Source organism: Drosophila arizonae, chromosome 5 (genome assembly GCF_054131065.1).
Source record: "Drosophila arizonae isolate 15081-1271.41 chromosome 5, UAZ_ARI_1.0, whole genome shotgun sequence".
In the NCBI taxonomy this organism is placed as follows: domain Eukaryota; kingdom Metazoa; phylum Arthropoda; class Insecta; order Diptera; family Drosophilidae; genus Drosophila; species Drosophila arizonae.
In genome coordinates, this window is record NC_142925.1 from 4,511,233 (window position 1) to 4,532,636 (window position 21,404).

The following is a 21,404-nucleotide window of genomic DNA, read 5'->3' on the forward strand; positions in this document are numbered from 1 at the left end:
CCATTTTTTGTATATATCCAAAAATCAACTGTTCATGGTAGGCATAGCAAAAGCTACGGTTTAGTCTCTTTTACAAAAAAAAAAAAAAAAAAAAAAAAAAAAAAAATTCAAATTCAAAAATAAAAAAAATATAAATTATACAAATTATAGCTACAGCGAAGATCTAGCGCGTATTATGCATATGAAAATATTGACAAACCGCAATAGAATCAGAGCAATGCGCAGTACTAGAATTTTAATTGAATTCATCTATAACAAATTTTCAACCTCAAGCTGCATTCATAATTGTAGCAAAAGAGTTTCACAAACTCAAGCTCAAACCAAGAACTGAAATCAAAGAGTTAAGCTAAAGCTCAAATGAAATTTCTATAGAAAATATAACTTAATATAGTAATATATATAAATATTTGTACATAAAATTGTAAGTGCAATAAAATCTCTTTTAACTTGCTAAATAGCAATTATAAATATTTGTTTGGCATCTAACTGAGACTCTAACTTTTAATAGCCAATTAAAAACTGTCGCCAGTTAAAGTGAAAACTTATTTCAGCTGTGGCTAAATGAAAAGTTGAAATTGTGAAACTGAAACTGAAACTGAAACTGAGAAGGAAACTGAAACTGAGACTGAACTGCATTCGAAAATTGTTTAGATGCATCTCGAATCACAGGCACTTAACAGCAATTACACGCATACAGATGTAATTTTAGTGCAATTTAATTGCAAAGCATTTAGTTGAATGTGTTTAGCCCAAAGGGCGTAGAACTAGGGCGTCTATGTGTGTGTGTTTGTGTGTGTGTCGGTAGAAGCACGCGTTCAAGCTATTAATTAGAGCAGCTCAAACGACGCCACACACATACATATATATATTACACATACACCCCCGCACACCCACACTCACAAGTGAATGGCAAATTTATAGCTGTTTATCGCTGCAACAAGTTTATCTCGTGTTGCTACTAACTGGCGCTCATTACGATGCCGTTTGTTGTTGCTGCTACTGATTGTTCACTTTGTTGTTGTTGTTGTTGCTGTAATCACTTTGGGCAAGCTAGAGGCAGCTGCTGCTGCTGCTGCTGCTGCTGTTCGCTGACTGCGCGATTTTTGTGCGTACCACATGGCGTATGAGCAATCCAAATAGCTTTGGCCATAGCCCAAATGTTTGTGTCGAGTCGCGCATATTTCAGACATGGCATTAAAAGTTAATGTGCTCATAAACTCACACACACACAAACATGAACACGCACGCACACAGGCAGACAACTGCTAATTGCGCTCATGCTGTGGGCGTGGCGGCAATAGAGGCGACAAATCGATGTGTTGTAAATTGAAGACGCGTTAATCTTAATTACACGCGAGTGCGAAACACACACAAAAATTGTTGCAATTGCAGCAGCAGCAACAACAACAACAACAACAAGCAGCAGCAGCTAAAAGAAGAAGAGGCACACATTGTTGATTGCATACGGCTGGGCTATATAAATGTGTATAAGTGTGTGTGTGTGTGTGTGTGCGTGTATGTGTTTGTGGCTCATGCATTTATCATGATGTGTGAAGCCGACAGCAATGATTATGAATATATATAGTATACAAAGCAGCTGTGTGTATGCATGTGTGTGCGTCTGTGTGCGTCTGTGTGCCAAAAGAAAAACCAAAGACGCAGCAGCAGCAATGGGAAAACGGCTTATCCTTGAGATATAAACTGACATTTAAGCAACTCAGGCAGGCGTATGCATATCACACACGCACACACACTCACGCAGACAAAAGTAAACACAGCTGGCAGGCTTTGCCCTTGTGCCGTGCCACGCCTACCGCCGCCCGTCTTCCTCATTGCCACCTCTCCTTGACGCCCTACACTCGCATTCAATGCAATTGACTTGCAAAAAGTGTTGCATACTGCGCGGCGCACGGCTTCCTATTCAGCTGCCGCCACGCCCATGCGGAGGCTGGCAGTGGCACATCTATTTGCATTTCACTTTTCACCTGCTGATTTTTTTCTTTTCCATTTTTTTTTTTTTTTTTTTTTGTGTGCCACGCAGATTAGCGGACCACGAATTACAAGTTCAGCAATTAAATTCAATTGCAGTTTGTGTAAACAGCAAAAAAAAAAAAAGACAGAAGAAGCAGAGAAAAAAAACGAGGCTAAAATTTTATGGGCTCTTTTTTATTGAAATTAAATTGTTCGTGTTAAATTACACTGCTGCATAATGCCTGGCTGGTTGCCGTTGCTGCTGCCTCTACTATGTGTAGATGCGTGTGTGTGTGTGTGTGTGCGTTGCATGTGTTTATTTGCCCCTGCGTTTGCGTTTGTGCGTCTCGCTTTATATCCTCTGGCACGTCCACGTCGCACGTTAGTCAATGTCATGTTGCCTGCCAACACCAACACAGGCACACACACTACACACACACACACATGCTTTAACATTTTGTGGCATTTTCTGTGTATGTGTGCGGCATGCATGTGGCAGATATGAAGTATTTGTCCGTTGCGCTGCTGGCATTTGCTTTTTTGTCACATTTTTGCGAAATACCCTGTAGCTGTGAGTACATACAAAGTGGACATGACTAACGTGAAATAGTAACCATTTTAAATTTGTAAAGTATTTTACTAATTTTTAACTAATTCGGTTTGTTATTTCCTCTTCACTTTGTTCATTCTTAGATACAAAACTCAACTATATTCTCTTCTATTATTTATAGGGTATTTACTAGTAGATCTTTCCTGTTCATTTCGCTTGTTTCTTGCAATTGGGGCTCTTTTAACTTGCTGAGGAAGCTTGTCCCGCACAGACAACAATATTTGTGCCATTCACTCGTTTTTCTGAGCATCACAAAAATATTGGAGAGAGTTTATTTAAGAATTTAGATGTTTAGTTTGGGAAGGCTTGTTTAAGAACTTAAGATAAGGATAACATTTTTGAAAAGAAAAAATATATAGTATAGAAATAGAGAGAACAGAGAAAAGAGAATAAATAATATCAAATAATATATAGAGCAAAGAGAGTAGAAAATGGAGAACAAATTATAGGGAATACGGAAGAGAAAATGGAGAACTGAGGATAGAGAATACAGAATAGAGAGTAGAGAATAGAAAATATAGAATACAGAATAGAGAATAGAGAATAAAGAATAGAGAATAGAATAAGGAATAGATATTGGAAACAGAGAATAGAGCATAGACAGAAAGGAGAGTTTTATAGAAGATAGAAAAGAAATAGAGTAAAAAGATCAGTTAAATTAAAAAGAAAATACTCTACAGAGGGATAAAAGAATCATGATAGAGAAAACATAAACAAGAAAGAATAACATAGATCAAATATATAAGCTATAGTATCTGGGTTTCATTAGGTCTGCCTTAAATAAAAAGAAAATTTTTTTTATATTTAGTTATTGTAAAAGTAGAAAACTTACTAAAGAATATTTAGAAACAGCAAAAACAATTTTGAAGTAAACTCTCAACTTTTGCTCTGCCAGATTTATCATACATTCCTATATATTATATGCAAAATTACCCATTTAGAGTATTTACTATTCGTTTGCCGCTTCTCACTTCTCTCTACGCCATTTTGCTTATTTAATGTCTTTTCGGCTTGACTTTTGGCTTAGCTCAGTTTGTCAGTTGAGCACTTTATCAGTCCATCAATGCCCCACAATGTGGCCTCACTCTATGTATATAATATGATTTATCATATATATTTAGCCATTTAAATACAATCAATATGCATTTTAATATACACTCATATTGTTTAGCTTATGCTAACCGCAATGTCAAATGGCTATTTAGTTTATGCAAATATTATTTGCCAATGCGGTTGTACTCTTAATTTACCGATTTATATGCAGTTAGTCAAATAGAAACGTCTGCCACGCCCACAAATTGTCAATGCTAATTGCATTTTGTTCGGCTGGCGCCCCCCAAAGGCATTTTATATTAAATTTCACAAAATGCCAAGAAAACTTTCCAAGTGCCAAGCAATCCAGTGAAGGACACACAATTGAGGATGCGGTTGCGGATGCGGATGCGGATGTCCTTTAGACATTTACCCGGTTTCTGATTAGCCCAGACAGCGCCAGCAGCTGCTCGACACTCGACTGTTCGTATTATGCAATTAACAGCAGCAAAATTCTTGTTAAGAGTTTAGCATAAAGGATGCCAATAAGCTTAATCTAACTGTATTAAAGTTTCTCACTCTCTCTCTCTATCTCTCTGCTTGTTCGCTCGAATCAATAAAAGTAAGGGAAAATTGCTGGGGAAGCTAGAGAGTTCTCTACTTTATGTGTATATACAGCATGTATATTATTCTACAACATATATTTGTATATAATATATAAATATATAAGTATATTAGCTATTATAATGGTCTTATTAGCCAGAATAACGAGCAACTTAGCTTGAGCATCTCTTTGTTCAATTTCTTCAGAGCTAAAAATTTGATAAACGCTTTTAACTCGCTTCAGTTGAGTTCACACGCTTTGAACTAAAAATTTAGCGAAATTATATACTTATACATATATATTTAGATATATTTATCTATAGAGCACTCTAGGAGCTTCACTAAATTTTTAGCTCAAAAGGCGTTATTAACACAATATCTGTAGATGTATGTATGTATTTAAAGGCCACTGACTTAGCACTGGCAGCAACTTAACTTTAAGCCAAGTTAGCTTCTATTGCTATTGGCTATGAACAGTGTGCAGGCGATTATCACATCTATCTGAATTACATAAATAGAACAACTCGTAGCTCTTATAGCTATAAGAAAATTAATAGTTTTTATCAATAAGAAATTATTCATTTACAGAGTAACTAATAGGCAACCATATTGAATTAATATAATATTTTGCCATTCGCCCACACCATCTATAGCAGCTTTATACATACATATATAAATATATATATAGTTTTTTTTAATTATCTGCATATCATATAAGTTAGACAAGTTTTAAAAAGTTTATTTTTTTATTTATTTTTTTATTTATTTATTTATTTATTTTTTTTTTTTTTTGTCCTCTTTATATTCATGAACAAACTAAATTTTAATTTTCCTTCGCAGATTTTTAAACTCAATTATTGTATCATCGTAGTATATAATATAATATACTATAGTGTAGTATAGTATAGTATAATATAGAATAGTATAGTATAGTATAATATAGTATAGCATAGTATATATATCATATGATATGATATAGGAAAACGAATTATATATAGAACGTAACATTAATACACATAGAATCATTAAATGACAACTATATATATGTAATATAATGTACATTTACAAGGTATCAATGAGTCCAACCAAATCGAAATACATATACATTTGTACATAACGTAATTGATGTTGTAGTACATCGATTTACGCCATTAAACACAGTCCAATCGACAATCGTTCGCTATTTACGATTTATGATTGTCGGCTGTGACTTGCATTTGCAATTGCAATAATTTATTAAAAAGCCCATCAATTAGGCACAATATAACGGCGTACAACAAATGAATTCAACGCCAAATGGAAATGCTATTTATTGTTGCTTAAAAAATGGCAAGTCAGACAGCGAGCTGGGAGCCAAGAAGGAAGGGGGGAGGCAGGGGCAGAGGCCCAAGCACAGGCTGTTGGTTAAATGTTGGCCATGCAGCATCCGCAGTATGGCCAAAAAAGGGGAAATTGCTCTTTAATACTCAGACCCCAAGGCAGATCTCTTAGTATGTGTGTACGAGCGTGGTGTGTGTGTGTGTATGTGTGGGCGTTTGTCTGATAATTTCAAAAAGTAAAGTCAAAGTCAAGCAACAAATGCTGATGATGTATGTCCTGACTGGCTGCGCTCTATGCCATTAATATGATGCGATATATGTATATAGCATATATATACGTATGTATATCGATGATTAAGGAGTTGTCATATGCTAACCACAACAATGGCAACAAAGCAACCGAGCGACAACAATAGAAGCCTTTTGTATCTGTCTCTGTATTTGTGTCCATGTGAGATGTCCTTGTGCTTGCGGGAAGCTGTATCACAGTGGCAGTCAATGCACCGAGAGAAAATAATGCATACTTTCACAGGCATCTTAAGAAGTTGTGTGAAGCGGCAAGATGGATTGTGACATAGATAGATAATCGAAGAGGCCAGATATATAAAGAGATGGATAGCAAGATAGATAGAGATGAAATTGATTGATTAGATATTATATAGAGATAGATCTGAGAAGTAGAATGGTGTTCAAATTGAGATAATAATAAGAAAGACAATTATTAGATACAAATTCTGATAGAGGAAAAGACTAGATTTACGTGAGATTATAATAGAGGTATATAAAGAAACACACAAAAATAGAGCCAACAGAATTAGATGTTGATGGGTAGAGAAAGACAGAGGCAGAGACAGAGAGAGAGTGTGTGCAATACATAACCTCACATTATTCTTGTTGCATTTATTTAAAGCTATATATATGTATATATATGCATATTTGTTTATCAACACAAGCCTGCAGGCTACAAATTCGTTTATCTGATAACAGTAAAAAGTACCCATTTATAATTATAAGTAAACATTAAAAAAAGGGTTTAAAAGGGGCTTCCCTCGATGTTTTCTTACATCTTTGAACAGAAAAATCAAAGATAAATTCAATTTCTTACTAATAATCGGTTTAATCTGACAAATCGAAGTGAATAAAATATTTATGTAAAATCAATAAGATTTGCCTACATCTCCATCTGGGGCAACCCCAAGTAAATTTGCTATTCCCTTTGGAGGCAAAATGCCTTTGACATGCGATAGCTTAGCTATGTATATTCCCTTAAGGCAATTCCCATTAAAAGCGTTTAATTTACTTGGCATTTGCCGCTTGATTAACAATTTAGACAGTTGCGTTCAGGTGTAGTCGTGCCAAAATACCTGTGATTTAAGCACAACATTCCCAGGAAAGGAAAATCTTTCTGGCCCAGTCGTGCCGCCAGCCAGCCAGCTAACAAAATTCGCATGCCAATGCCACGCAGATTTGTATTATTTATGCTGCCGACACAATATGCTGCCATATGTGCGTGTATGTATGTATAATATGTGTATACTCTATATACTATATATGTATGTATGTATGTCTATAGACACATACAGGCGATATGCGGCCAGCAGTGCAGATGCCGCGTTCCCAGCAGAAAAACCAAAAATACACATTCGACCCGCACACAATAAACATTTTCGGTGCTGCGCTAAGGATATTGAGGAGGTCCTGTGCACAGATTTATGCGAAACTTTAAAATACATTTCCATTGACAGGCCAGGCAAACGCAAAAGGAAGAACGCAAGAAAGTAAGACCCCAAAAGGGATGGCCGACAAATTCAAACGGATGTTTATAAGGCAGAAAATGAGACGTCAGCCAAGTCGCATACAATTATCTCAACAGAGTAGAAACTCATATATATGTATGTGCATATATGTACATATATGTATGTACTTACATATTCACCCATACATACATATACAACAATGTATTGCCACAAAAGTTTTTCAACAGCTTCTAGGCAACGTTGTGCTCGGCGAGTCTGAAGTTTTTCAACTTTGATTTCAACTTTTTATATTTGATTCTATGTTACACATACGCCCCGTTGGCCTCTTGTATTTTCGGTATTACACATACGACCTGTTTTGGCCTGCATGGCCAGACGTCGCTTATGCGAGCGCATGCCCTAAGCTGTGGCAAGCACAGGCTTGCAGCTTGTGGCACGGATTAAAGGCCAAGCACACATCTGATAGCCATTGAATGCAAAAATCAGTTTAGACCGTAGATAAAAACTTGGCCGAGTTTGCTGACAATGGCTGCCTGTGATGGATTTATTAGACAATTGTTGCACATTACATCCGCTTCATATATTTCATATACATACACAAATATATATCTATAGAGTCTGCTCTGATTGACATGGTAAACAGTATAAAGTAAATAAATATTTTATTCGCATAAATACTTACATTTGTTGTTTTATAGACTTTTTATCGACTGTTATTGACGTGATAAAATATCGCTTTTGTTTTAAGGCCTTTTATTTAATGCTCCAGATGAAAAAAGTCTCCTTATTTATGTTTATGCATATGTTGATATTTCTATAAATTTTATATTTATGTCCAGCTGTAATCGTTGTACATTGGAGTTTCGATTGTAGTCAAACTATTTTATAATAACTGTTATTATTCATATTGCGAATTATTAGGCGTGATAATATAATAAATGTTTATTTTTTTATAATATGTGAAGTATTTTACTATATTTATTGAAATGATTAAAGAACAATATTGTTAGATCGTTTAGTTTTGTATAACATTTTTAATATTTGATAAATTAAAACAGAATATGTTTAGCCTTATATATAATACTAGCTGGCCCGGAAAACGTTGCATTGCCCTCAATATTATTTCTAGGTAAAAAATTGTTGAAAGCTATGTTGTTCAGGTTGGGATACACTCTGATTAATTTATTAATCGGATTTTCATTCAAGCACCTTGTGGTAAACGACATTCTTCGTTTTTTGGTCGGGTGCAAGAACAAATAATGCGGATGCTTTGCCAACACGTGAGCATGCCACGTACAATTGACCATGAGAAAAACACGCATTTTCTAGATTGAGACCACAAATAGTCAATGATTGGCCCTGTGACTTGAATTTGAATATTTTATTTATTTTTGATTAGTCAGGTTTTAATCTTTTGAATCTTTTTTTTAATTTTTGCAGATTTTTGATTTGAAATATTTATAAAGTTTAAAAGTCCAAAAATATAAAAAGCCAAAAATACACTTTTTTTTTAAATTTCGAATTTTGAATTTTTTATTTATTTTTTGAACAGTCAGGTTTTAATCTTTTGATTTTTTTGAAATATTTTTCTTTTTGATTTGGAAAAAAAAATTTTTTTTTTTGATTTTTTTTTATTTTATATTTTGTTTTTTGTTTTTGAATAGTCTGTTTTTTTTTTATGTTGAATAGTCAGGTCTGCTCGAGGCTGTGCCGTAGACTGACTGACTACATTTGTTTATTTACTTCTATACAGGACCGAAACTGTCACTGTTGTCAAGGCTACTGAGTATAAATGGAAATTTGAATCTTTAGGGAAAAAACCGCGTTTTTCAAGTATTCGTCAAATTTTTTCAGTATTTTAAAGATCTACTGACCTACTCGTGGCGGAGACAAATCCAACAAATCAAAATCCATGAAAATCGGTCCAGCAGATCTCGAGTTATAAGTGCTTGGACACTTTTACACAACTCTCTTTTATATATATAGATATTAAATATGTTAAATTTCAATTATTTTTTAAATATTATTTCTTTATTATATATATTATAAAGCACCTCTTTTAAATTTAATTTATTAATTTTAAATGATATCAAATCTATCATATTATTACCATAAGAATTTATTATATTTTATATTATATGTTATCTCATTGTTATATATACAACTTTTAATGATAGCTTTTATATAATTTATTTCACTATTATCTGCTTTATTTTTTAGCAATTACACTTTCATTTATTTATAACATTTTCTTTCTATGCTCGATATTTTTTTTGCAGCTGCTTCTTTTCACACACTTCCGAAACACTTAATTTAACGTTGTTCAACACTTGTTCCGCAGCTTTATTTTTTAGGCAGCAGTCTATTTTGTGAAGCTAATTAAGACTGACAATCCAAAATACACAAAAGAGTAAACGCATTTCTCTGGAATTTTTCGGGTCCCTTGGGAATTCTTTAGAGCGTTTTGAATGGTGGTTTCTCGGTATATGTATGTACAAATGTGTGTGTATTTATATATATTTCTTATAACGTTTCCATAAACACCTCCTCAATGCGTATTCACTTCAAAGCACAACAAATTGTTTTTATTTCTTTTGCGCACTCATGTGTGCACAATATATACAACATGTACCGAATATATACATACATATAGTATATCTTTATATATATGTATATCTGCCTAAATACGTAGCATATAAAGCTTGTATATACGATACGAGTCATTTGTTCATTTGCACGGCAATGTTTCACTTCTTTTTCCTTTTATTTATTTATTTTTTTTTTTTGGTTACATAGAAAATGTTGCCAGCGTTTTGCTGACAATTAATTGTGCATTAATTTTAATTGGGTAAATATTTCATCCTCTTTGCGAGCAACGTCATAGACCAAGGCGTCGAAAATGGGATTTTTTGTGATTTTTCTGCTGAACACAGCAGGAAAAACAACCAGACCAGACCAGCAGACATTTCAATTAGCAGCCAGGCCATTTCTTTTGGTTTTACTACATATGTACATTCGCAGTATATAAATCATAGAGCAGCTCATAGACAAGGCCTAACGCGCTGGGCTTAAGGTGTGGCGGGGTGTCCTGCGTGGGTATTGAACATTTGGGCGACCAATATAACAGAAATTGAGTTAGAGGCCTGTAAAAGCAATTGCCAGCTAGTCGAAGTAAAAGTTTATAGATTTTTATGCAAGACTTGACATATATATAGGAGTGTATGTGTGTACAGTGAAAGCTCGCTAAAGTGAACGTGTTGGACTGAAATGATTAACAAATTTTAAGGGAAATCTATTCTTTGAAAGTCAATGTGTAGAATCTTTATTTCATATTTAATGTAAGGTATTACAATTGAATATTGTATATTGTATTCCAAAGAATATATACTGTAGAATCATTGCATTCAAATTTTTACTACAGATTCTTTCCTACACATCCTATTCTGTAGAAGACTTAATCTAGAAAATGAAATGTTTATTGTATAAACTCTGGTATGGAAGCTTTACTGTAAAGTCAATGTTGGTTTAGCTTTTGTACAAATATAAAACTGTTCTAAAGCAAATTTTATGCAGAACGAAAAAAAATAAACGTTTACTTAACTCAGTTCGATAAAGCCAGAAAAAAAGCTAAAAAACTGAAAAGAAGAACGTTTGGCTCAAAAAGAAGCTAGCAAAGATTCGAGTACATGCAGGCACACAGACATACATATATACATGTATATAAATTTATATATATATATATATCTATAGATTTATGTGTATGGGAGAGCTGCCAATACTCAGACACTGAGCAACAACGGCAATTTACACTCATAATTTATCTGTGCAGAGCTGTGAGAGGTTTCACAAAAATTTTGACATACTTCAAGGCGTCGCACACGCACACACAGACACGCACACATAGACACGCACACACAAGCACGCCGAGTGAGCGAGGCGTGTTGCCACACAAATTGAAATTCTGGCAGCGGCAACAGCTTCAACTTGTTGACGACGTCGGAAGCAGCCGCAAGTAGTGGGCGTCAAATGCTGGGAAGGACGCGAATACAGCAGCAGCAGTAGCAGAGGCAGAGGCAGAGGCAGAGGCAGCAGCAGAAGCCGTAGCAAAAGCAGCAACAGAGGCGCCAGTAGGAGATGAAAAAAATCAGAAGGCGCTGCTGGTGGATTCAACAATTTGTTGAATGTACATATAGTCGCTAACACACACACACACACACACACACGAGCATGGCTATATGTGTATTACAAGAAAGCACACAGAAAAAAGTAAAAGTATGTGTTGGACTTTTTTCGCTTTATGTAAAAACGAAACGAAACGAAATACACACACATACATACACACATACACAGATGTGCACGTCAAGTGCTGGGCAAACGGTTTGCGGCAAGTTTTTTACGTGTATGTGCGCCTGTGTGTTTGTGTGCGTGTGTAAGAAAGAGACAGCGAATATAACAGCAGCCGGAACGGCAGGCTCCAAAATGTAGCTCCGAATCCAGCGCTAAAGAGCAAATAAATGGCTCGAAACAAACAAAAAACAACAAAAACGAAAACGAAAAAGATAAAGCAAAAGTGAACACACAGACAGTTAACAGTTAGGCAGCGCAGCAGCCGCAGCAACAATACCAGCAAAATGTGCGTAAAAACTTTAGTTATGTGTGTGTGTGTGTGTGTGTGTGCGTGTGTGTGTGTAGCTACGACTCCATATTATTTTAAAATTAAATTTCAAGAATTGTTTATGTTGACTTTTGCTAGCCAATGTTGCTGTTTAACTTAAAGTTAAAATAATATTTGCTTTTAATTTGTTTATATTAATGCATATATGCAACTCGTTGCCTTGTTTTGTTATTATTTTAAATTAAATTCAAACAGCGTAAACAAATGCTCTTTTAGTACGCTGTTTTATTTAACTCTGAAATTTTGTGTTTCACTTGCACTTTTTTGTTTATATGTATATATTTATTTATACTTTTTTTTGTATATTTATGTTATACCACTAGCAATCTTGTTGTTTTTCTTTTGTAGGCTGTTGAATTTTTTATGAAGTCGCAACGTACACACATGTACAAGTAGACACACACACACACACTGAAATTCGCTCCGCTCACTTACTAGGATGAGGAGAGGACAAGGAGCCGAAGGAGGGGCGACCCGCGCAGTTTTCGACCGTTCTCTGCTTGCGTAGGTATGCGTATAAGTGTGTCTGTGCGTTTGTTTGTTTGTTGTATCATATAAATTCACCAAGATGTACGTGTCCCCCAAAGATGTGAACAGATCGACGTCTCGGCCACTACTGACAGCGAAGGCACTGCTGCCAGCTAGAATAGAGCAGCAGCCTTTCTGTCCTCAGTTTACAGTGCTCTGTTAATGTAACGTTACATGATAGGGCCACTCATCGCACTCAATACGGGCAATAGGTCAGTGTTAACAGTGGGTGGGAGAGCGAGCGCCGCTGTCCTAGCACTGTTACTGCTGCTGTTGTGGGGACGCTCGCTCGCAACCTGTTAACTTTCTTACCGCTGATGTCGGGCTGCTTATATCAGATTTTCTTTTTGTTTTTGTTTTTTTCTTATTCAATCTGGCTAGCCTTAGTCTGTTATTTATGCGATACTGTTGCATGTTTTAGTCCAAGCATCTGTTTTCTATCAAAAACTTTGTTGTGAACATTTACGAAGACCTAGTGTGTGTGTATGTGTGCATGTGCGTTTGAGCTTGTGTCCCTGTAGGTGTATAGCCATATGAGTACGTCGGATTGGAAGCGTTTTATGGCACTGCTTCCGTTAGCCAAGCGGAAAAATGTTTACTACGAAGCAACACAACGAGAGCAATATGCAAAATGGCCCTTTTATGTGTGTGCGTGTCTGTGTGTGTGTGTAGTGTGTCTGTTTGTTCTGCTTACCTTCTTTTACTTGTTGTTGCGGGTGCCATGTGCGATGATAGTCGGCACTCGTGCATGGACTAACGGTAATACGGCTATTTCTTTTCTCTCATTTTTTTGTGCGTATTATTTAAAATAACTGTATGGAAATTGTCAGCGCAAGCTTCAAGCACGAAGACAGTAAAAGCTCGCTTGGGTGGATTGCATATTAAATAGTCGCTAGGATTAGCCAAATAATGAGAACATTTTTTATGAATTCTATTTTAGGTTTTATATTCGGAAAAGCTGCTGCACCAAACACGACAAAAAACGGCGTGGTCATGATTGCTTTTTAAATATGCTAAAAAAGAAAGTGAAGCTACATATATAAAATGTGATCCAAGTTAAGCACAGGCTTTACTCTACATATACATATGTATATGTATACGCAAACATACAGATTTATATGCATAGATGTGTATGCAAATGTTGCACAAAGCAGCATCTGCCCTATATGCATAACGGTATATAGATTGTGTGTATGTGAGGGAACGAGAGGAAGCTACACAGGCTGTCGCTCCAACAAAGTCAATTAAGTTAACCAAAAGCAAAGATTCAAAAAGCAAAAAAAAGGAACAGCCGCATCAGTAGACGCAGCTGCTCAAAAAAGGAAATACTTTCACCAGGACGACCCAGACGTGAGCAGCACAGCAGTAGCAGTAGCAGTTACAGTTATTCATGTTGGTGTTCTTGTTGTTGTTGTTATTGTCGTCGTCGTAATTGTAACGCGCCGCGGCGTGCGTAAAACACACACACCCACAGCTACAGCAACAACAGCAACCGCAACAACAACAACAACAGCATCAAGAGCAAGAATAACTGTAACCCACACACTTTGCTAATGGAGCTGTGTGCTTACGTTGATGTTGTTGCCACAGCCACAAAGGGAATACACATGTTCATACACCTCATGCTCACACACATTTATATACATATGTACACACGCACACACAGAGGATGAGCTGTTGCTGCGAAACACGCGCCACTTTGATTAGCCTTACACTTGATGCGTTTTGTTTAGCATTTCAATTTACATTCCCGTAGACAGGCGAACAAATCAATTGTATATTCCACGTTTATTTCATGCTTATCGCTTATATCCAAACTGATTTTGTCTGAAACACGAACAGCGAATTAACTATTTATTGGCCGAGCAACAGCTGAGCGCAGCCGAAAGCCTGCGCGCGTGTTCAAAGTACGGCATCAACTGTTTGGTTCCCACGCTCAATGCGACAAACTTAGCAGAAGCAGCGGCAGCCAGCAGCAGCAGCAGCAAAATTAACAGAGAAGAGAGCCTTGAATGTTCGTTAACAGCGAGCCAAAGTTGGCCAATAGGTCAGTTACACTGCAGCTGCAGCAGCTTTGCCGCAGCGCAGAAAACTCAATGTTAAAAATTAATTTTCATTAACAGACAGTGAGCAAAAATTATGGAATACTTTAAGTATACCGGCTACAAAATACCCTACATTTACAAAACATTTTTGTTTGCTGTAAATATTCCAAGACGTTTGAATATTTATTGAACACAACTTTCATTTCTTTTGTGTAGATGTTGGTTACGATGCAGCGATTCATAAGGATATAAACTATAGATAAAGCTAAGACACTTAACGACGATCGGTTTTGCCTGTGCCACGTTTGCCGGAATACAAATGCTTTGGCATTTTGGTGCCAATGAAACGATCCGCTTCGCCCTTGAGACCCATCCGCGTCACCTTCTTCGCAATGTCGCGCTTGGCCATGATCTGGGCCTTCTTCCTGATGGCCACATCCTTGATGCCAAGCGTATCACGAGTCGGCTTACGCTTCAGTGGCTGGCCTGTCTTCTTTACCACCGCAGAGGACTCCTTGTCAAGCAGAGGCTGCTTGGGTGTCGTCTTGCTGCCAACAGCGACAACGCTGCGTCGTAGATCCATAACGGACTTCGTGTAATTGGCCTGCTCATTGCCAGACATATCCACACCCAGTCCTTCCATGGTCTCCACGAGTTTCTTGACGGAACGATCACGCACCTTGGGCTGTTTGTGACGCGGAATGACGGGCTTGTTCTTTCTGGATGACAGACGCTTCTCATCGCGCAATTCGAAACGTTTGCCACGGATTTGTTTGGCCATTTCGCGAATCTCTTTGAGTGTTTCGTCCATGGACATATCGGGCACTGCGTAAACGCCACCAGCCTCTCGGAGACCCTCCTCGCGCTCCAGTTCCTCCAGCTTCTCGAAGATATCGGCATCGATGTAGTCCGCAATATTGCGACCCTCCCAGAATTCGGGTATCACATCGTAACGTTCCTCCTCTGCGATTTCTTGGTAGTTCTTCTTCAGATCCAGAGTGTAATCGTCGCCCATTTCCTCTTCAATCTCCTTCTCCAGTTTGCGTTTGCGCTCAGCCTTCATAGCGTTCTTCTCGAGACGAGCCAACGCCTGCTCTGGTATACAAGGAGCTCGAACCTTGTCATCACGAGGAGCAGGCATAGCCACATGCAAACGGTTCAGAATGTTATCCACCTTCTTGGTGCGCATCTTCTGATCCACACGATAGGAGAGCAGACGCTCACATGCTTCGTTCTTCACCTCCACCACACCCGTCTCCTGCACCGTGGACATAAACATAACCGGAACCTGTTTATCCTCCTGCAGTTTTGTGATTATCGCTTGCCGCTCTTCTGGCAGATCCTCGAGCTGCAGTATGTCAATCTTGTTGATGGCCAAAATGAGCGGTTTGTTTGTGAACAAAGGTTTAATGCTCTCGAAGAGAGCCACTTGCTCCTCCAAGGAGTGACCACATTGCTCCGATATATCCATGAAGTACAAAACACAGGCACGCAAATGAGCCAATGCAGTAATGGCCTGCATTTCAATGACATTGCGCTCCTCCAGCGGATGATCCAGAATGCCGGGAGTGTCAATAACTTGCCAGCGCAGATATTTGTAATCTGTGTGACCCACATACAAGGACTTTGTGGTAAAGGCATACGGCTGCACCTCGACGTCGGCGCGAGTGATTTTGTTTATGAACGAAGATTTGCCCACGTTAGGGAAGCCGCAAATGATGATTGTACGCGAATACGGATCAATGGTGGGCAAACGTGACAAATGCTGACGCACCTGCTCGAGGTATGTCAAGTTGGATGCCTGGCGCTTCATAATGGTGGCCATGCGACCCAGGGCGGCCTTCTTCAGCTGCTTGCATCGGTACAACGAGTCACCGTACTTAAGCAGGCGCACATAGTCCTTGGCCACACTAGAAATAAAAATTATACTCATTAGCATTGCTTTTACAGGGTATTCTCATTCACTTACTTGTCGATCAAATGCCGGGCTGTGTTGAGCTGACCCAGCGCCAGTTTGTAATGATCCTTGTCATACAGCACATTCATTAAATCTGCATAGAATGGATGCACATCGTCAAGCTTGGGGAAATCCTGTATTATCTGCGAGAGACGATCGTGGAAATTCTGTTGCGTGTATTTAACCTTGCGCGTGTAAAATGCACGAATACGCGAGATTTTATAGCCCTTGTGCACGACTGTGGGTGTCTTTCGCTGTGTCTTCGACAGCATAATGTCGATGAAGTCCTGCAAAGTACATACAAATACAAATACATATAAATAAATTGCATATTGCGCATTTTGTAAACATTAGATGTGAGGTTAGGTTACATGCACTGTATGCACTGGGTGCTCCGACAGGCGTAAACTAATAAAAATGCTTACCTTTGCTGGCGGCACCACCATGATCTTTTTAAAGTTGTACAAACTCATTTTTGTGGCTATTTATTTATTTTCCACGGCAAAAAAGGAAAATAAATGAGGAATCGCTAGCATAAACACCACGCGGTGTTCGCAACAAATTCCAAAAAGAGCTGATGTAGAGTTTAGAGATGGTAGCTCAAAACGATAGGCCCAACATCGGAAACATCCAAGAAACATAAGAAATGGTTGGCAACATGACAGCATCTTATCGAATATCGATATCGATGCTGCATTTTTTTTTTATCTTTATTGACGTATTAAGAATAATTGAGCTTAAAATGTTAGAAATCTTACAAAACTGATTATTAAGGAATAATTCAAAAAGAAACACATAACTTCTGTGTGATATACGATTGGTCATAAGTATAAATGCTGCAATATAATCGCAGTACTGTAAATATTAATGTTGCAATCTTATTCTCTTCTAGAAACGAATGTAAATAAACTCTTTAAAATCGAATTAGACAAAATGTTGGATAATGCGCGTGCAAAGGGGTACAAATGTGAACAGTGCAACTATACAACCAATCGCTCCTTCGACCTGCGACGCCATCAACAACGCCACGAACGAGTGAAACCCTTAGATGGAGTTGCATTTAAATGCAGTGAATGCCAATTTGTGACCAAATGGAAACGAAACATGGGACGCCACATGGAGAAGCATAAACGAAATGCAGCAATACAAATGGAAGAGGGTAGGGAGGAAGAGCAGAGTCAACAGCTGGACGAGGATCAGGCTATAGAGGAGTATATAGTGGAAGTAATTGAGGCCGAGGAAGACGAATACGAAGAAGAGCTAAAGGGAGCTGTAGAGCAACTAAATACAAATGTAATATTAGAGCTGCCTCAGGAGGAGACTAATCAGGCACCGCCAAGCAAATCCCAGAAGCGTTTCAAGTGCGAGCTCTGCCGCTACACATCGAATAGAGCCTTCGACTTGCGTCGGCATAAACAAACGCATTTTAGAGTGAAAGTCGTGGATGGGATGGCCTATAAATGCTCCAAATGCAATTTCCTGACCAAGTGGAAACGGAATATGAGGCGGCATATGCGGAAACACGAGGATCCCGACGAAGATGTCCAAATCAAGGAAGTCAAAGAGGAAGTGTGCGAAGAAACGTACGAGGAAACCATTGAAACATTCTGTGAGCCGGTATATGAACCACTACAAGTCAAAGATGAACCTTCATCCGAGGAGTATATCGTAGAGCTTATAAATGCAGAGCTACTGAATTCAGATTTGGATATGGCCACAATATATCCAGCTCCGTCGGAATGCTCCCAGACGCAGGAAGGCTCCGAGGCGCAGTCGCAGGAAGAAGTGCCGGAGAAACGCTTTAAATGCAATCAATGTGAATATGAATCAAAGCGCGCTTACGATTTACGAAGGCATTCGCAAGTCCACAAAAAGATTAAACCCATTCAAGGCATTGCATATCAATGTAATGAGTGCTCCTTTATAACCAAATGGAAGCGGAATATGCGAAGGCATATGGAGAAACATAAACCCAATCCCGTCGTGGAAGCTGCGACAGATGAGCAATTTATTATGGAACTGAAATCAAATGCACAAATGGATAAAAGAAAGATTAAGCTGGAGGACGATCCCGAGGTACTGCCATCATATTGGATTGCTCTACCATCAACATAGAGCGGATCGATCCTACAGCCAGAAACTGTAAAAGTTTATTTGTATATATGTGTAAAAACAACAATTATAAGAAATTATATTTAAATAGGAGTATTTTATTGTATCTGTATATTTTTGTCAATAAAAATGTTTAAAAATAGCTGGTATATTAAATCAAAATATATCGATTGCATTGCATTAATTCCTAGATGCAGTGGAGTGGGAACATTTAAAAATAACATGTTTGAAAATTTGTATGTCTAAAGATGTCGAAATGTAGATTGAGGAACCACTCAAGTTAATATAAATAAAAAATTGGCAATTAATTTAATTCGAATTATATAAGAACTATCACTTTGTCATACATCGATACATCGCATACGAAATGAATTATCGATGTAACATACATATAAATCGCTGTGACAAAAATCGATACACGGATGTTACATACATCACTAGTTTCGATACATTTTTTACATAGACAACCACACGGAATTGTTGCTTAAATTTTACTTAAATTTAAAAACAAATTGCTACGTCCTTGCACAATATATTAACGCAGCGACAAATACAAATAGTTCTATTGAAATGGCCGACGACTGGGGTAAGTGCACGTGGATGCGTCATCAAACGTAAAACGTGGGCGCTGCGCATGTGGCGCCCCCTAACCCATCCACTTCCTCACTCTGCCCACTCCCTTCACTCAAGGAACGCATTTCCGACAAGAAAGGAGACATACATCCAACCTTGATATTTATATATATTTATAGCAATTGAAATGACATATACTTATGTATATATGCTTTTATGCATATGTATGTAATAACAAAATTATAAATTTTATTTATTGGCAGAATCCGCCGCCGACAGTGAAATTGTCATACGACCGAATGCAGCTAACAACATAAACAAGTGGGAGGGCGAGGACGACGACGAAGATGTTAAGGTAAATATAGTGTAAAAGCGCATATACCATATTGTTAACAAATCAACCCAATTGTTGCTGCTGTGTTGCTCAGCAACCTTTGTTGCTGACAGTGATGGGTAGAGATTAAAGCGTGACACGAAAGAGCACGACGTCACCAACAAGATTCGTTAACATATACTACACTTATTTGTATAAATGTAGATATATTGTACTATCTAGTATAAGGAAATGAAATGAACTATTATATATACAAATTTTTATATATTAGTAAACATGGACATAAAAAAACAGTATATTTCATATCAAAACTTGTATATTGGTATCGTGTTGATACGACTTAGTATTCGTGTCGTATCGTAAATAATCCAACACGCATTCATCTCTAATTTAAACTAGTTATTTTTAGCTCTTTTGTTAAAACGATTTCACTTTCAAATTGTTGTACACGTGTGCACGTTAATAATGCACTTTTCATGTTGATAAATAAACTAACCTGTTTTCAACATTCAGGAAAGCTGGGAGGATGAAGAGGAAAAGAAAGATGAGGAGAAGCCAACGAAAACAGAAGCGCCAGTTAAAACTAAACCCAATAAGGCGCTAAAAGCGAAATTGGAGGAGCAGGAGGTAAGTTTGTAAACATATCAAATATATTTAAACAAATAAATATGCATTTAAATTAATAGCGCCTTAAAGAAGAGGAGGAACAGAAGCGTTTAGCTGAGATGACACCCGAAGAAAAATTAGCGGAAAAGCTGCGCTTACAAAAGATTCAAGAAGAATCAGATCTAAAGAGTGCTCTAGAAACATTCGGTGTCACAAGTATAGGCGGTGGACTCGATGCCTTCAATCCGGAGAGTAAAGAAGAATTCAAGGAGTTCGGTGCCACGCTTAGCTGGAAGGTTGCTCAATATCGAGAATCCATACACTTTCCACAATTCATAGAAGATCTAGTGCGCAGCTTATGCTGTAACTGTAAGCGATCGCAAATATATATACAATATGTGCTGATAATAATTGTAAATTCCCTGTTATAGTGAGCGCTGCTGATATTAAGAAGGTCAAAATGAGTGTGGAGAGCTTGCACTCGGAAAAGCTTAAAATGGAAAAAGCAGCTGCCAAGAAATCGGCCATGAAAGGCAAGGGAAAAGTTTCGTTGCGAACGGAAAATGATGTAGGTCGAATTGAATATCGTTTATCATAATATTTATTAACTACCAATATCTCTTCTGATGCTTTTAGGATATCGATGGCTATCAAAAGTATGGCAATGATTTTACCGATGATTATGATGATTTTATGTGAATAATAGGATCGATAGTTACACGCATATAACTAATTGAATATACATATATAGTTGCTTGTTGATGTCAAAGAAGGAAAGAGGGGGAGAGTTGAGAGATGTTAAAGAAAATTGCGCAGGAATTAAATGCCCTTTTTTGTTGATTTTGAGAATACTGTTTAAAAAGCGCCATATTAATATAAATATATGTACATACATCAAAAAGTTTTTGCATATATATATATTTTTATGACAACACAGTCAGACACACATAGACAAACCAATATACATAAAAGCATGTAAAAAAAAGTTATATATATAAATACTTATATATATACTAAAAAATACATATATATTTAATAGAATAACTAAAGTCAAGTCAAGCAAGCAATCAGGAAACCTCAACGAACATTTTTCACACACACACATACACGCAGAATTAATTAGGTACATGAATGGCTTCTTGTAAATTCACTTTTGTATAATACTATAAAGCGATATTAAATTGTAAAACAAGCTCAAATGTTGTCTCTACTTATTTATTTAACATTGGGGTCTTACTTTGAATTCGATTATTATCGACTTATCGGTTTAACTTTTCTAATA

General features: G+C 37.3%; 4 protein-coding genes across 21 annotated transcripts in view; 2 read left to right on the forward strand and 2 right to left on the reverse strand.

The window, feature by feature from the left end:
- LOC108616649 (uncharacterized) overlaps window positions 1-14,630 on the reverse strand; it is a 106,773-nt gene extending 92,143 nt beyond the window's left edge. The window contains exons 1-3 of one of the 18 annotated variants that reach the window (XM_089469861.1): window positions 12,403-14,175; window positions 9,167-9,263; window positions 7,975-8,170 (exon numbers count right to left, since the gene is read on the reverse strand). The gene's annotated coding sequence lies outside the window, so the exon portion shown is untranslated. Of the gene's footprint in view, window positions 1-7,974; window positions 14,176-14,208 lie in introns of those variants that run through there. The other 17 variants (XM_089469856.1, XM_089469867.1, XM_089469865.1 and 14 more) reach the window with 17 other exon arrangements.
- A 55-nt stretch (window positions 14,631-14,685) lies between these two features.
- On the reverse strand, window positions 14,686-17,082 carry Non1 (nucleolar GTP-binding protein 1). Its single transcript, XM_018013060.2, has 3 exons — window positions 16,923-17,082; window positions 16,510-16,784; window positions 14,686-16,450 (listed from the first exon to the last, which is right to left on the reverse strand). Exons 1-3 carry the CDS (start codon window positions 16,968-16,970, stop codon window positions 14,815-14,817), a joined length of 1,959 nt encoding a protein of 652 aa, XP_017868549.1. The 5' UTR covers window positions 16,971-17,082; the 3' UTR covers window positions 14,686-14,814.
- An 84-nt stretch (window positions 17,083-17,166) lies between these two features.
- Window positions 17,167-18,773, forward strand: LOC108617598 (uncharacterized). The gene is made up of 2 exons (XM_018013434.2): window positions 17,167-17,324; window positions 17,390-18,773. Exon 2 carries the CDS (start codon window positions 17,431-17,433, stop codon window positions 18,610-18,612), a length of 1,182 nt encoding a protein of 393 aa, XP_017868923.1. The 5' UTR covers window positions 17,167-17,324; window positions 17,390-17,430; the 3' UTR covers window positions 18,613-18,773.
- A 234-nt stretch (window positions 18,774-19,007) lies between these two features.
- Window positions 19,008-21,321, forward strand: eIF3j (eukaryotic translation initiation factor 3 subunit j). The gene is made up of 6 exons (XM_018013260.2): window positions 19,008-19,195; window positions 19,446-19,537; window positions 20,030-20,143; window positions 20,203-20,491; window positions 20,554-20,690; window positions 20,759-21,321. The coding sequence occupies exons 1-6, from the start codon at window positions 19,180-19,182 to the stop codon at window positions 20,819-20,821; spliced, it is 711 nt and encodes a 236-aa protein (XP_017868749.1). The 5' UTR covers window positions 19,008-19,179; the 3' UTR covers window positions 20,822-21,321.
- Window positions 21,322-21,404: the final 83 nt, after the last annotated feature.

Excerpts from the sequence above, each read along its gene's own strand:
- Non1 (XM_018013060.2), bottom strand. The coding sequence starts at position 16,970 with ATGAGTTTGTACAACTTTAAAAAGATCATGGTGGTGCCGCCAGCAAAG. Across the intron at positions 16,785-16,922 it reads TGGTGGTGCCGCCAGCAAAG|GACTTCATCGACATTATGCT; the intron begins GTAAGCATTTTT and ends TGTACTTTGCAG. Across the intron at positions 16,451-16,509 it reads GCCCGGCATTTGATCGACAA|TGTGGCCAAGGACTATGTGC; the intron begins GTAAGTGAATGA and ends TTTTATTTCTAG.
- LOC108617598 (XM_018013434.2), top strand. The coding sequence starts at position 17,431 with ATGTTGGATAATGCGCGTGCAAAGGGGTACAAATGTGAACAGTGCAAC.
- eIF3j (XM_018013260.2), top strand. Across the intron at positions 19,538-20,029 it reads ACGACGACGAAGATGTTAAG|GAAAGCTGGGAGGATGAAGA; the intron begins GTAAATATAGTG and ends TTCAACATTCAG. Across the intron at positions 20,144-20,202 it reads CGAAATTGGAGGAGCAGGAG|CGCCTTAAAGAAGAGGAGGA; the intron begins GTAAGTTTGTAA and ends TTAAATTAATAG.